Source organism: Pseudozyma flocculosa (assembly GCF_000417875.1).
Source record: "Pseudozyma flocculosa PF-1 unplaced genomic scaffold scaffold00018, whole genome shotgun sequence".
NCBI classification, from domain to species: Eukaryota; Fungi; Basidiomycota; class Ustilaginomycetes; order Ustilaginales; family Ustilaginaceae; genus Pseudozyma; species Pseudozyma flocculosa.
The window spans coordinates 388,091-402,353 of record NW_006920886.1 but is presented as its reverse complement, the minus strand read 5'-3'; the positions used below and the strand labels follow the sequence as shown (position 1 = coordinate 402,353).

At 65.6% G+C, this 14,263-nt stretch overlaps 5 protein-coding genes across 5 annotated transcripts in view; 2 read left to right on the top strand and 3 right to left on the bottom strand.

Annotated features, from left to right (window-relative positions):
- PFL1_05214 (uncharacterized protein) overlaps positions 1 to 2,975 on the bottom strand; it is a gene marked incomplete at both ends in the record, with an annotated part of 3,265 nt that extends 290 nt beyond the window's left edge. Inside the window, 2 exons of the mRNA XM_007882743.1 lie at positions 4 to 347; positions 473 to 2,975. Coding sequence (XP_007880934.1) covers positions 4 to 347; positions 473 to 2,975 — 2,847 coding nt within the window. The remainder of the gene's footprint in view (positions 1 to 3; positions 348 to 472) is intronic.
- A 1,214-nt stretch (positions 2,976 to 4,189) lies between these two features.
- On the top strand, positions 4,190 to 6,097 carry PFL1_05213 (uncharacterized protein; the record flags this gene model as incomplete). Its single annotated transcript, XM_007882742.1, has 1 exon — positions 4,190 to 6,097. The coding sequence occupies one exon, from the start codon at positions 4,190 to 4,192 to the stop codon at positions 6,095 to 6,097; it is 1,908 nt and encodes a 635-aa protein (XP_007880933.1).
- A 355-nt stretch (positions 6,098 to 6,452) lies between these two features.
- On the bottom strand, positions 6,453 to 8,548 carry PFL1_05212 (uncharacterized protein; the record flags this gene model as incomplete). The annotated part of the gene is made up of 2 exons (XM_007882741.1): positions 6,453 to 6,474; positions 6,642 to 8,548. The coding sequence occupies 2 exons, from the start codon at positions 8,546 to 8,548 to the stop codon at positions 6,453 to 6,455; spliced, it is 1,929 nt and encodes a 642-aa protein (XP_007880932.1).
- Positions 8,549 to 9,322: 774 nt separating this feature from the next.
- PFL1_05211 (uncharacterized protein) lies at positions 9,323 to 12,538 on the bottom strand (the record flags this gene model as incomplete). The annotated part of the gene is made up of 10 exons (XM_007882740.1): positions 9,323 to 9,368; positions 9,472 to 9,626; positions 9,809 to 9,914; positions 10,011 to 10,049; positions 10,129 to 10,297; positions 10,395 to 10,465; positions 10,552 to 10,622; positions 10,711 to 10,964; positions 11,052 to 11,075; positions 11,158 to 12,538. The coding sequence occupies 10 exons, from the start codon at positions 12,536 to 12,538 to the stop codon at positions 9,323 to 9,325; spliced, it is 2,316 nt and encodes a 771-aa protein (XP_007880931.1).
- Positions 12,539 to 13,508: 970 nt separating this feature from the next.
- PFL1_05210 (uncharacterized protein) lies at positions 13,509 to 14,140 on the top strand (the record flags this gene model as incomplete). Its single annotated transcript, XM_007882739.1, has 2 exons — positions 13,509 to 13,665; positions 14,112 to 14,140. 2 exons carry the CDS (start codon positions 13,509 to 13,511, stop codon positions 14,138 to 14,140), a joined length of 186 nt encoding a protein of 61 aa, XP_007880930.1.
- Positions 14,141 to 14,263: the final 123 nt, after the last annotated feature.

Sequence of the window (14,263 nt, the reverse complement as noted above, 5' to 3'; positions counted from 1 at the left end):
CACGCAGCCTCCTCCGCCACAGCTCGCGCGACGAAGGCGGGGGTCGCTGAGCCTCGGACCGCGCCTCGGCGACGGCACCAGCGGGGGCGCACGACGCCACGTGTTGGCAGGCGGGGCCTCGCCACCGGCGGCGGGGGCAGCGGCAACCGGCGACGCTCGCGGTGCACCCATCCTCTCGGCCTCCTTGGCCTTGAGCTTGGCCTCGATCTCGGCCTCTCGCTGCCTCTGCCTCTCGGCAATCTCGTTGAGCTTGGCCTGTCGCTGCTCGATCTCGGCCCGCTTCTCGGCCTCGCGCTCGGCCTCCTTCTCCTGCTCGATGCGGCGCTGCTCGGCGGCCACTCGCTCCTCTGCAGGCGTGATGTGATGGCGATGGCAATGAATGGGTGGGGAGTCAGCGGATGTTCGTCTGCCTGCTCGTTCGACGGCCGCGGGGCCAACATCGTCGACGACGGCGGGCGCATCGCAAACTCACCTTCCTCGCGGATGCGGTCGAGCTCCTCCTGCTCGGCGCGCCTCCGCTCCTCCTCGGCGGCCTCGCGCGCCTCCTGCTCGCGCTGCTGGCGGACCTGCTGGCGACGCTTCTCCTTCTCGCGCTCGATCTGCTCGGCGGCGTTCCTGCGTCGCTCCTCGAACTCGCCCTTGCGCTTGTCCTCGATGACGCGGCGCAGCTCGGTGTAGTCGGGCAGCACGCGCGACAGGCGCTTCTTGAGCTCGAGGTCGGACGCGTGCTTCTCCTTGGACGTCTGCAGCAGCGTGATCCTCGCCGCCTTGTGGTACGCCAGGTCCTCGGCCTTTTGCTTCTCGTAGTCGGCCGCCAGCAGCGGGATCTCCTCGCGGCGGTAGGCGCGCTCGAGGTGGTCGATGCGGCGGTGGATGATGCGCAGGCGCTCGCCCATGTCCTTCTTCTCCTTTTCGATCTGCTCGACCTGCATCTGGACCAGCTTGTTTGTGTCGAGGTTGGCCAGCTCCTCCTCGCTCAGCTTGAGGCCGCCCTTCTCCTGCAGCGACTTGGCCATCTTCTTGGCCTCCTCGATGCGGACCGCCTCGAGCTCCTTCTGGATGCGGTCCTGCTCGCGCTTCTTGGCCTCCTCGGCGAGGCGCAGCTTCTCGGCCTCGGCGGCCAGGCGGGCGCGCTCGGCCTTGGCGTTGGCCTCGTCCTTCTCGCGGCGGGCGGCGCGCTCCTCGAGCAGCTCCTTGCGGCGAGCCAGGATGGCCTTGCGGGCGACGGCGGCCTTGTGCTCCTGCTCGGCGGCGGCGACGGCGCGCGCAAACACCTCCTGCTTGGCGCGCTGGGCGTTTTCGAGGATCGACGGGTCGATGGTCTTGAGCGTGGTGTCGAGGCACGACGCCAGACGGCTCAGCTGGGTGCGGACGAGCTGCGAGGGCGTGGCCTGGAGGCGGACCGCGTCGGCCTCGGACGACGTCGAGGCCGAGGGGTGGACGTCGGCGGCGAAGACGTCGTCCTGGAACGTGATGGCCTGTGCGACGTGGTCGATGCGGATGTTGAAGTGACCCTTCTTGCAGGCGTTGAGGCAGAACTTCTCAATCTCGGCCGCCGTGTAGTCGTAGGGCGCCTGGAACGACGAGACGAGCTCGAGGACCTTGGTGAGCTTGACGGCGTCGTAGACCTGCGAGAGCTGCTGGAAGAGGCGGGTGAGGACGACCGAGTGGAGCGGCTGGACGTACTTGGCCATCTCGGGGTCCTGGGCGATCTGGGACAGGATGGGCTGGATCTTGGCGCAGATCGAGAGCGGGTGGAACTCGACCTCGAGGATGTTGTGCAGCTCGCGCAGCTCGGGGCGAGCGCGCTTGAGGATGTCGCGGTTGAGCGCCTCCTTGAGCAGGCCGGCGCGGGTCGGCGTGCGGCTGAGGCCGAGCAGCGACGTGAGGCGGCCGGTGCGGCTGCGCGTCTCCTGGTCGCCCTGGAGGAAGTCGGTCTTGGACTTGTTCATGTTGCCGGTGCCGGGCGCGTTGCTCGAGATGACGGGGACGGCGAGCGCGCTGATGAGCACGTACGAGGCCATGCGCGTGTGCTCCTCCTCGGTCTTGGCGGCGCCGCGGGCGAGGGCGTAGTAGCGGTTCCAGGCGGCGGCGTGGAAGAGGTTGTTGTCCGAGACCATAAAGATCCTGGCGAGCTTCTCGTAGTAGTTTGCCATCATGGCGGGCCTGGGCGCCTTCTTGGCCATGGTGAGCAGGTTGTGGACGTCCTCGACGCTGCGGAAGGCCTCCTGCCAGAGCTCGAGCTCGACGGCGCTGTTGAGCTGGGCGAAGCGGGTGTCGAGGTGGCGCTGCAGCGTGTCCTGGTCGGTGAGGTTGATGGCGTGGGCGTGGTGCGAGTAGCGGGCGACGTTCTGGAGGTGCTGGCGGAGAACCTCGCAGAGGCGGCGGAACTCGGTCTTGCGCTCGTACTGGAGGCAGAACTTGAGCGCCTGGTTGGCCACCTGCTGGTAGGGCAGCTCGAGGCGGGCATTGTTGCGCAGGATGTCGAGGGCGGTGCGGTAGGCCTCCCAGAGGAACTTGAGCCAGGGGGTGACGAGGACGCGGTCAGTGCGGTCCTTGCTCTGGTCGGCGCTGACGCTGCCGAGGAGCATGCTCTCGGGCGTCTCGGACTCCTCGAGGTCGTCGACCTCGGCCTCGCCGACGGCGGCGTCGGCCTTGCTCTGGGCCTCGACGACCTTTGCGTCGGCGAGCGTGATAAAGTGCTTGATGACGAGCTCGATGGACTGGGCGTTGGTGTTCTGCGAGACGTTCTTGTACTGCATGAGGCCCTCCTTTGCCATCCTGCCGCGGCGGAGGTCGACGCAGAGCTCGACGAAGCGGATCATGATGGGCTCGAGCGCAGTCAGCGGGGTCTGCTTGAACCTGCGGGAGGTGAAGATCTCGTTGAGCGCCGAGAGGGCGGCGGTCGTCTGGCCGACATTGATGAGCTCCTCGGACCGTTTGAGCACGGTCTCGGGCTTGGCAAAGGGGGCCATGATGGGCAGAGGTTGGAAGGGTGGCTAGTCGTCGCTGCTTCGGAGATCGCAAGAGATGGCGGTGCTGCTGCGATAGCCGGAGAGCGGCGGTGCTGTTGCGGTGAGATCGGTGGCGGTGGTGGCGGTTGGGGGAAAGATGAGAAGTGCCGTCTGCTAAGACTGAGGGGGGAAGGGCGGTGCGGCTTTCCGTGTTTCTCCTTCTTCCAGCGATGATCCGCAGGTCGAAAGAGGAAGGGAGTCGGAAAGGTGTGTCGAGGAGAGCAGCTGAGATGCTTTCCTCTGGGTGCGTCGCGCGGGCGGGTCGTGTGAATAGCAGAGAAGGCGGGAGGGGGGTGGGGTGTCGAAGATGATGGTGTCGAGACGGTTTCGACCAGGCAGCAGCGAGCGCCTGGGCTGGCGGCGCGCGCCGTCGGCCTGCCGCCCGCCCAGCCTTGCCAGCCAGCCAGCCTTGGTGGCCTGCCTGTGGGACCTCGAGCTGGCTCGCCCGGCCTTGCTTGGTTGGCTTCTCGCCCTCTCTCTGCCGCCCTGACCCTGGCCTCTCTCGCCCGCCTCTCACCTCGTTGTTGAATTCAAGAATTTTTTTCTTCTTCGCCCTCCTCTGGCCGGCCGTCGAGCAGGAGCGCGCGCCAGCTGCAAAGGGCAAGGCCAGATTTTGTATTCGGCCCCCTCGCTCGCGCCCTCGATTTTGTATTCCGCAGAGCCAGCGCAAGGTTTGTATTCCACGCCTCGATCGAGGGCGACGAGGGCTGTCGCTGCTCTCGCTCAACCAGCGTCTGCCTTGTCGCCATGGCCGCCACTCGACTCGAGATGTGCCCTCATCAGCTCGCTATGAGGGCAAGCAGACTGTAGCGCGCTGTCGACGAGCATAGTGTGCTGGGCCTGCAAGCCAGCGGGCGAAAAGCAAAGGCTAGGGCGAGAGAGCCTCGAAGACAGGACCAGGCCAGGCCAGGCCAGCTTGCAGCGGGGAGAAGGCTCCGCAGCAGCGCCAGCACTTCGCCCTCCTCGTCGATCCAGACGCTTAGTCATTCTGACATGCCATGGGTCAGGGCGGGTGGGCACCCCCGCAAGGTGGAGCGAGGAGGGTCGATGGCCGATTCCCGAGCCACCCAACTCGCGACGCTGCCCCCTCACCGCCCCATCCCGCCACCACCCCCTTCCCTCCCCGCCACAGCCAGCCCCGCACATCGACAACGACAGCCAAGGCCACGACAAATATGGCCGCTACAGCAATGCAGACCGCTCAGCCCAATGGCGCGGCACCACATCCCCTCACAAAGAACGCCAAGCGGCGTCAGAAGAAGAAGCAGCAACAGCAGCAACAACAGCAGAACGGTGCCCCGGCATCCGCAGCGTCAGCATCCGATGCACCCGCCACACCCTCGGCCTCGACCTCGACGTCAACCTCGGATCCCACAGCCAGCACATCCACCTCCGCGCGGACGTCGCGTCCCAGCCTGATCGACGACAGTGTCCTCGAGCTCGATCCGGAATCGGACGCCTACAAGGCCTTCAGCCACGTCTTCTCCCGCTTCCAGCAGCCTGCCGATGGCGGCGACGGCGCTGGCGATGGGGCCGACGGCTTCGCGGGACCGCAAAAGGGCGAAGTCATCTATTCGGACGAAGAGGTGGCTTCGGACAGCGAGGCGTCCGATGGCGAGGGCAACAGCCGCCCCAAGCTGTCGCAGCGCAAGCAGCGCAAGCTGCAGCGCCTCACCGTGGCCGAGCTCAAGCAGCTCGTGCGCAAGCCCGAAGTCGTCGAGTGGACCGACGTGACGGCAAACGACCCGCGCCTCCTGGTCCAGCTCAAGTCGCAGCGAAATACGGTGCCCGTCCCGCCCCACTGGAGCCAGAAGCGCGACTATCTCCAGAACAAGCGCGGCATCGAAAAGCCGCCCTACCAGCTGCCCCACTACATCGCCGACACGGGCATCGCCACCATGAAGGACGCCCTCAAGGAAAAGGAGGCCGAGCAGACGCTCAAGCAAAAGACGCGCGAGCGCGTCCAGCCAAAGATGGGCAAGATGGACATCGACTACCAGAAGCTCCACGACGCCTTCTTCAAGTTCCAGAGCAAGCCCGACCTCTCGCCGTACGGCGAAACCTACTACGAGGGCAAGGAAAACGAGTGCAAGTTTAAGGACCGCCGGCCGGGCGACCTCAGCGACGAGCTCAAAGAGGCGCTCAGCATCCCGCCACTCGCGCCGCCCCCCTGGCTCATTGCCATGCAGCGATACGGCCCGCCGCCAAGCTATCCGCACCTCAAGGTGCCAGGCCTGAACGCGCCCATCCCCGAGGGCGCCCAGTGGGGCTTTCACCCCGGCGGCTGGGGCCGTCCGCCAGTCGACGAGTACGGCCGCCCGCTGTACGGCGACGTGCTCGGCGCCGGTAACGAGGCCGACGGCAACGAGTACGCGGACCCGGTGCAAAAGGAGCCATGGGGCGAGCTCGAACCAGAAGAGACCGACGATGAAGAGGAAGAGGACGAGGACGAGGACGAAGGCGGCGACGACGAGGGCGAAGAGGGCGAGGAAGGGCAGCAGACGGGCGACGCGGATCGTGCGGGCGGTCTCGAGACGCCGAGCGGGACTGCCTCGGTGGCGTCGACGTTCCGCGGCATGGAGACGCCGTCGACGTTCGAGCTGCGCAAAGACTCGCGCAATGGCAGCGACTCGACGGTGCCGTCGTCTTCGGCCGCCGCAGCATCAGCTGGGCCAGACGCGCCACCGCGGGCGCTGTACCAGGTGCTGCCCGAACGCTCGACGTCGATCACGGGCTTCATGGGCTCGGAGCGGATCTACGATCTGGGGCCCGCGCTGGGGACCGAGGAGCGCGGCACGAAGCGCAAGGCGGGCGGCGCCGCGTCGGGTGCGGACCAGATCGAGCTCGCCGTCGACCCGGCGGAACTCGAGGGCCTGACGCCCGAAGAGGTGCAGGCCAAGCTGTCGCGGCTGCAGCGCGAAGAGGAGCAGAGGCGCAGCAGCAGCCGGTTCGCCAGCGTCGAGGGCAAGGATCGCGAGGGAGTGGCGCAGGTCAGGGAGGAGCTGAGTCGGCAGAGACACCAGAAGGCCCAGAGGCGAGACGAGAGGGAGCGCGAGGAGAAGAAGGAGAGGTACCAGTTCTGAGCTGCCGCGCGGTCAGGCCGGGTCGATCTGGCCTGCGGTGCCCCGATGGTAGACCGGGCGGTCCGGTAGGCTTACCTGTTGCAATCACGAGACGACCACCGCCGGCCCATCTCGCCGATGCGGTGCCGTCATCTACGCACGCGCGTCCCCCCTGCGGCTCTAGGTTCTGTTCTGATTGATGCGGGCCCGTGAAGATGATGCGTACAGAGGTGATGATGAAGGTGGCGATGGCAGTGGCGATGGAGACAATGTAGGAAGCTACGGGAGGGCGTCATGTGTATGGTAGAGGGGCAAGTGTATCGAGCCGGGTCTAGACCGTTATCGAAGGAGGCGTCGCCGAGGCGAAGAGAGTTCTTCAGACCTCATCGACCTTGGACCTGTGCAGAGCGAAAGCGGGCGTCACCCAAGCGCCGCTGCGTCGACGCGGAGCAGCAGCACGAGCGAATCGATGATGATCAACACAGGCAGGTGGTCAGCTCGCGCATTCCTCGAAACGACAAATCAAGACGCATAGAAGTACGGGCGGGGCAAAGGTGGAACTCACCAGCCGCACTGCATGCCAGCCCAGTCCCAACTGCCGAGCTTGGCGCCGCACTTGGACGCCGGACACGACAGCTTGCCGCTCACCTCGCCGTCTTCGAGCTGCGACATCCACGCCATGGGCTCGATAAAGTAGGCAGAGCACGACGACGAGTGCAGGATGGCCGGCCGCGTCGATTCCGGCGGCGGCAGCGGCGCCGACGGCCTGGCTGCCGTCGAGGCGGGCGATGGTGTCGTGCCCGGAATCGAGGAAGGGGGAGCGGCTGGACGCGGACCGCCCCGGAGTGCGGCGAGGTGAGGCGGCAATCGGGAAGAGAGCGACGAGGCTGATTGGATCCGACGCCCTGTAGCCGGTGCTGTGCCCTGGTTGACACTGCCAGCAGCAGCAGCACCAGCAGCACCAGCACCAGGCGCGGCGGGAGAGGCAGAGGCGCTGCTAGCAGGAGCGGTGGGAGCTGGAGACGACTCGCTCTCCTTTGCTCCCTCTGCCTTCTCACTCTCTCCCTTGGCCTCCTGGTTCGCCCCGGAACCAATCGGCCCCTCGTCGTCGTCGTCGTCGTCGACCACCTTCTTGATGACGCTTGGCCGAGCACCAAACATACGCTGCATGTCCAGCCGCCCCTTTTCCGCCTCGACGCCGCTCGGCACCGTCGTGGTCGAAGAGGACGTGTCGGTGACGCGCGTCTGGCCGGCGTACTTGGCGTTGCCCGCCTCGCGCTTGCGGTGCTCGAACGCCATCTGACCTTGGCCCTCCTGGTGCTCGATGACGTGGTCGAGGGCGGCCAGCTCGCGCCGGCACGCCTTGCAGCGCAGCTTGGGACCCGAGAAGGTAGGCTTGGGCAGCTTGCCCCGGTTCTCGAGGCCCTCGTGGCCCTTGATCGACGAGACGCCGCCGGGAAGCCTGCCCGAGTTCTTGGTAACACGCACCTCTTCGCTCTGGGCAATCGAGGTCGAGGCGGTGTCGGTCGACAGCCGCGTAAAGTGCTCGCCCACCTGCGTCGTCGGCGACGTCGAGAGCGCGGCGTTTGCGCTGACGGTGCCGCGCGGATCCCGGTTCGGCGAGCCGTTGCTGCCGCTGGGCCGGCGGCTGCCGCTCTTGCTGCTGCCGCCGCTGCCAGTGCCATCCAGGGGCGCCATGTCGCTCACGTCGGCAGCGCTGTCCGAGATCGTCGAGAGGCCCTTGAGGCCCTGCGAGAGGGCGGGCGAGGGGTACGGGCTCGGGTAGTAAGAGAGGAGCATGTCATCGATCGAGTCGCCGTTGAGGATGTTGGTCTTGCTCATGAGGAAGCGGCGGACGGCCTGGTGGCGCATGTCGATCTCGTAGCCCACCTGCTCGTACAGCTCGAGCTGCGCCATGAAGCCCGGGTTGGGTTGGGCGCGCGCCCGGCGGGCCTGGATCATCTTGACCGCCTCGGACGTCGAGATGCGCCGCGTAGACATGAGGTAGGCGGCGGCGATGGCCACGCTGCGCGAGCAGCCCGCCTGGCAGTGGACGAGGACGGTGCCGTCGCCCGTCGTCTGCCAGTGTCCCCACTTGCCGTTGCGCTTCTGCCGCCCCTGGACCAGCAGGTCAAGCTCGCCCGCCACCTTCTCGCCCGAGGCCGGCGAGGGCACGTCGTCGCCGTCGCCGTCGTCGTCGGCTGATGGCACCCACTCCTCTTTGAGCACCTCGCTGATGAAGTCGTTGCAGCTGGCAAAGTGGGCTAGGATGGGCGCCTGCTCCACGTCGTCGACGCGAACCTGGCGCATGTTCGAGGCCGGGATGGTGCGGCCGTCGAGCAGTGTCGGCGGCGGAGGCAGCCGCTGCTTCATGCAGCTGATGATGTGGGTGACGCCGGCCTGGGTGAGGTAGTCGATCGACAGCGCCGAAGTCAGCCCGCCGATCCAGAGGCCCGGTATGATCTCGTCCATCTTGAACGGGGGCAGACAGAGTCGAAGAGAGAGAGGGAGAAAGTGGTGTAGGCGGCCAGTAGGTGAGACGAGACGAGGTCGAGCTTGCCGTCTTAAAGAGCAAAGGCGATGAGGACGGAGTGTTGGAAGCGGGCCGGAGAGGTGCACGAGCTCGTCTATCCTCCAGGCTGGCTCGTTTAGGGTCGATCCGGTCGGCGCAGTTCGTTCAAAGACGGGCGATGGATGGACCTAGAGCAGCGGCGGTGATGGATCCGGCGAGAGGCACAGGGATCGTGCCCAATGGACGGTCTCGAAGGGCAGATGTGGCAGTCGGGGTGTTGGTCGGCGATGTCCCGGATCGAAGCCCGCCTTCTCTCCGTCAATCCGTTAATCAAGGATCCAGAGCGCAGGCAGCAAGGCAGAGGGGCCGTGGTAAGCAGCAAGCAGGCTGATGAAATTTCTCGCGTACGACTTCTTTTTTTCGCAGCTGAAAGCCGGCGGCGTCGCCGTCGCCGTGCCTCGAGGTCCCTGCCAAACGAACCGGACCCAACGCCCAAGCCCGACTCGAATGCGGGGAAAGATGAGCAGGTCCAGACTGGAACCGGCGCGGGCCACGAGGGCCGGTGTCACCGCGCCTTGCCTGCCTTGACCAGTCCATCGTTCGTCGTCTGGCGCCGCGACCACTTCATCCTCCATGTACACCGTGGTCCTTGCTTCGTTTCTCTTCTCGGTCTCATCGATCCATATCAGGATGAGGTCCTTTGTCGTACCGTTCTTGGTCGTCATCCGCACGCGCTACGGCGTCCGATACGCTGACTTGGCTCGCAGTCCCGCGCCGTATCTGCCGAGAGTGCGGCGCACAGCCAGACAGTCAGCAATTCGCGGGTTGGGTGTGGCGTCTTTGCTTCTCCGCTGGTCTGCTGGTCTTCGAAGGTGGCGCTCACCTGGCAAAGACGAACGGTAGCGGCGTTAGGAGCAGCGCCAGGCCAGCAAGCAGGGTGTACAGCCAGCCGACGCCCCCAAGCGCCGAGAGCAGCCTGCTCACGACGAGCGGCAGCGTCGCGCCCGCCACCGAGCGCACGATGACCGTGCCTGCGACCTGTTTCAAGGCATGGCGGCGTGGCGTGAGAAATGAGCAGGCGATACATCGTAGCAGCAGCCAAAGCAGGTAGCCAAAGTGAGTGTCAGAGGTCGTGAGCCTGAGTGCAACTTCAGCTTGCAATGCCAGGCCCAGGCCTCTGTCTTCGGCCCGACTCTGCACTCCACACTGCCGACGCTCACCGCCGAAGCCGCATAGCTGCGGTAGCAATCGCCAAGGTAGGTCAGCCAGCCCTGGAAGGCAAGCACCATTCCGAACCCGATCAGGGCCCCGGCCAGCATCGGCACGCTGTTGTGAGCGATGGGACCGCCGGATTGTTGTCAGCGAAGCCTGGCAGCACAACAACACGCAAGTCGTTGAGCGCGCAGATGCGGATCGACTCACATCCAGTGGACGCCAGAGCTTGCGGACCATCCAGCCCATCTGTCGAGGGTAGGAAGTTCGAGTTCGGTATCAGCTTCGATCACACTACCCTGCCCGAAGAACGAGTGGCGCCTCTCACAGGAAGCCAATCGCCACGCAGGGGGCCACCGGGTAGATCGAGACAAGACGCTCCTCCGGGCACGGCTTCCTCTCCCTTTGGCATGCCTGGATGTAGAGACGGTTGAAGAAGGGGATGCAGGCCGCCGCAATCCCACATCCGACTCCCATTGGCAGGTACGAAAGCCCGGCTGGACAGTCGGAGGAGACGTCGATGGACGACCACCTGACGGAGTCAGCCGACAACGCCTTCGACTGGGGAAGGGCAGGCTCACTACAATCACTCACTGCTAACGGCGCCGAAGCCGTAGATCCCGCCCGCCCCAAAGATAGCTGGCCATGACACGAAGAAGATGTAGCTGGAGAGAGTCGAGCGCGATGAGGATGAGCCAGAGAGGAGCTTCGATGTCCGATAAGCGCCCGCGCTCGACCAAGCATGACTCACAGAAGGGCGAACAGGTAGGACATGAAGATGGTGGCCGATGCAAGGATGGGCTCCGTACAGACCATGACGAGCTGTGTTGAAGAAGGGTTGGGGTTGAGTGCGATGCCGCACCAAGCTCATGCACAGACTTGGCTCGACGTGGCCTGCTGCAAGACTTACGGGCCGAGCCAAGTTGACCGTGACGAGGGAGCGGAAAGTCTTGTCCATGCGGTCCAGGGGACCGTACCATCTCGGGTCGTACCGTCGCCTCTTGTGAGCGATCCGAGTGAGGATCAGCGGCGCGTACGTCTCTGGCAACGCCAGCAGCAGCGCCACTTCCAGGAGGCTGCCGACGATGAAGAGCAGCCAAAATACGGACGGCCACGAGCCGACGGCCACGACGGCGCCCCCGATCAAGGGGCCCAGCACCGGACCTTGCGGGAGCGAACGCAATCGTTGAGGTGCCATCAGAACTGGGCGTCGCCGGTGTCGGTCAACCTGCTCTCGCCACCGCCACTCACCCAGAAAGGGGCTGCCGGAAAAGACTGATTGGGGGCCAAACCAGTCCCGCTCCGCTCAGCTCGACCTGTCCCCCTTTGCGCGCTGATCCGCCCCGGCGGGACTCACCAATCATGGGAGCTCCGCGCTCCATGGGAGGAAAGAGATCCGTGATGACACCACCAGCGTTGGTGAGGGCCGAGCTCGCAAACGCCCCGGAAAAGAAGCGGCAAGCCAGCAGCGTAGCTTTGCCCCTCGACCTCGCGCAGCCGATCTGAAACAGTGCATAGACGGCGGTCGAGAGTAGGAAGGTCGGGCGACGTCCCCACAGCTCCGAGAGCGGCGCCCAGAGGATGGGACCGGCCACGCAGCCGCCGACAAACAGCGTCGTCACAAGCAGCCTCTCGGTGGGGCCGAGGCCGAGGGCAGGGGCCAGCTCGGTCATCGCGCCGTTAGCGATGGTCGAGGCCAGCGTCGCATTGACCATGGCGGCGCCCATCAACGCCGTGATGAACCACCTCTGCGTCTTGGACCATGTCTGCGGGTTGGCCGGATCGTTGCGGCCGAACGTGACCTCGGTCGGCGGCGGCGGCGGCAGGGGCTTCCAAAGGCGCAGCTGCGTCGCGGGGCGCGTCGTCAGCGGCGGGCTTCTCGCAACGGCTGGATCAGGCTGTACGAGCGCTTGAAGGCTGGCCATGAGGGCCATGACAGGCTGCCACGTGTCCTCAGGCGGGAGCGTAGGGTGGCCGTGGTCGTGACCATGGCCGCTGAGCGTTCCGTCCCGCGCATCTCCGGAGTGCATGTCGGTGCTGTTGGCCGTCACTGAAGCGCGTAGATGGGCCTGCAGAGGAGGGGATGGCCAGCCTCGGCGGCGGTCCTCGCCTTCCTGCTCGGTGCCGAGCAGTGCAGTCGCCGACGTGGCTGCCTGTTGGCGAGATTGCTCGAAGGCGGCGCGCTCATTGCCGCTGTTGGCCAGAGACGCCATGCTCGGCGTGCGACCGAGCGTCAAGTGTGTGCTCGAGCCGCAGTGCTCGCAGTGCAGGGCCGATCCCCGCCCTACGAAGGCCTTCTCGGGAATAGCGGCCCAGTCCGGATCCTCGACCTGGGAGCTGCGCAGCGAGTGCATGCTATCGCTGCCGGTGGGCCCTGGGCCCGGGCGCCTCGAAGCGTGGTCGAGGATGAAGAATGCGCTCTGCCGGATCTCGTTCATGGCTATCTCCTCGTATTCCTCGTCATCGGTGGCGCCATGGCTCTGGTTGTCGGTCGCGCCGCTCTTGTCGTCGGTTTTCTGGCTCTTTTCGTCGGATTCGCGGCTCTTTTCGTCGGTTTCGCGGCTCTTGTAGCCATCGTCGCTCGTCTCGTAGCTGCGCGGCGCCTTTCGCTTCACCGCATGAGGAGCACCAGCGGTGCGCGTGCCTGCCTGTTGCGACCGTGAAGGGCTCGAAGAAGCTGGCACTGTCGTGCTCTGGGCCTGTTGATCAGGGCGGTGGTGCGAGATCGACGACGACATCCTGCCCGAGATCAGGCAGCGCTCAGGCACGGAGGGAGCGCGATGTGCTCGGTCGCCAGGTGGACGAGGCTAAAGAAAGATTGCACTGGTGAGGAGGGGAAGGGAAAAGCGTCTGCCCACTGCAGCAGCTTTGTGCCTGCTTATGAGGGAAACAGCTGCTCGATAAGCACCGCCACCTGGGCGCATCGTCTCATCGGATGAGCCGATAGCAACCTCGCCGCCATCCTTTTGGCCGCTGTCTGCTCAAGTGCCCCGCCAGAATCGATGCTTGTCACAGGTGCCCATACAGAGCCAAGAGCGGTTGCTGTTCCTTGAGCTGACGGTCCCTGCCGCTATCCTGATTGACCAATTTGGCCAGCGGGCCGATGGGCGTCGGCGGATGATCCGGCCTAGCACGTCGAGAGGTCCTTCGGCCGATCCGAAGACTTCACGCCCGCTCTTGGACCTTGTCTCGGCGTCGGGACCATGCCGTCGGCAAGTCACCGTCAGACGCGACTTTGAAGAGCCCATGGCGGATGTGATGGTCAGAAAGAAGCAGAGATACGCACGGAGCGACTGACCCAACGCGAGGCGATCCCTGCTTGGCCCTCGGGAAGCACCCTGACGCCGTATCGCGCGATAAACTTGGAAGTCAGAAAGGCCGGGTCGCTCCGCCTGCACCGGGCTGCGAATTTCGCGGAGGGCCAGGCTTGGCTTGACTGACCCGCAAGTCGGTCGATCACCGCCCTCGCCTCCGAAATTTGGGCCGGGCCCAGGCGACCGGCCACGGCCCCCCCATCTCCCCCGCCGCCCAGCGAGTAGGGCGAGTCGGGAAGGAACGCCCACAGCGGGGCATCGAGGCGGTAGCAGCAGCAGCAGCAGCAGCACCCGCATCGCACCATCTTGCACCTCGACGCACCTCCACCATCCTCGACACCGTCTCCATCACGCCGTAGCCGTACAACCACCAACCACCGCTCCGCCAGTCACCATGTCTCTCTTCGGTTTCCGCGCCTACCCCACCCCCATCCTGAAGCCGACCTGGCCCTTCATGGTCGCCGGCGGCATCGTCTTCTTTGGCATCAACAAGCTCCAGACGATCCTCGTCGCCACCGAGGAGAGCAGGAAGGACCCCAGGAACCCTTACGGTTAGTCGGACTGGCTCTCGATCGGCGACTTCCGCGCTCGCTCGACGTGCTCCAGGCTCGACTCGGCGGCGAAAGATAGGGCTGCCCTCGAGGTTGGGGCAAACCGATGCCCGCCCGGCTTCCCCGCGATGCCTTCGGAATCGGCGAGGCGTAACCATCGGCAACGCCGGCTGCTGGGCGCAGAGGTCCGAGGCGACCGGATCAAGCTGCATCACAAGGCATCCTTTGCTGTCTGCCTCGGCCCAACCTGCGCACTCGGCTTGGCCCCTTCTGCTGCCACAGGGTTCCCAGCCCAACGGTGGTGGAAGGCTCGCTATGCTGGAGGCCCGAATGGCACCTTCCCTTCGACGTCTCGGCCGCCGCGACCCGATGTCTCCGTCGGCTGATCTATTCGGCTCCGCGGAATGCTGACCCGCTCTCTTGTTCCCTCTGCGCCGACCCAACAGCCCAGAGCCTGCTCAAGGAGGCCCACTAAGCCTCCGGTCGCAAGGATAGAAGAGCAGCCTGGAGTCGTCGCGACGATGGGTGAGCATCGATCCGCCTGCCCAGCGATTGACTGGCGATCTCGGCGCTGACCTTGCCTGCGCATCACGTCTTG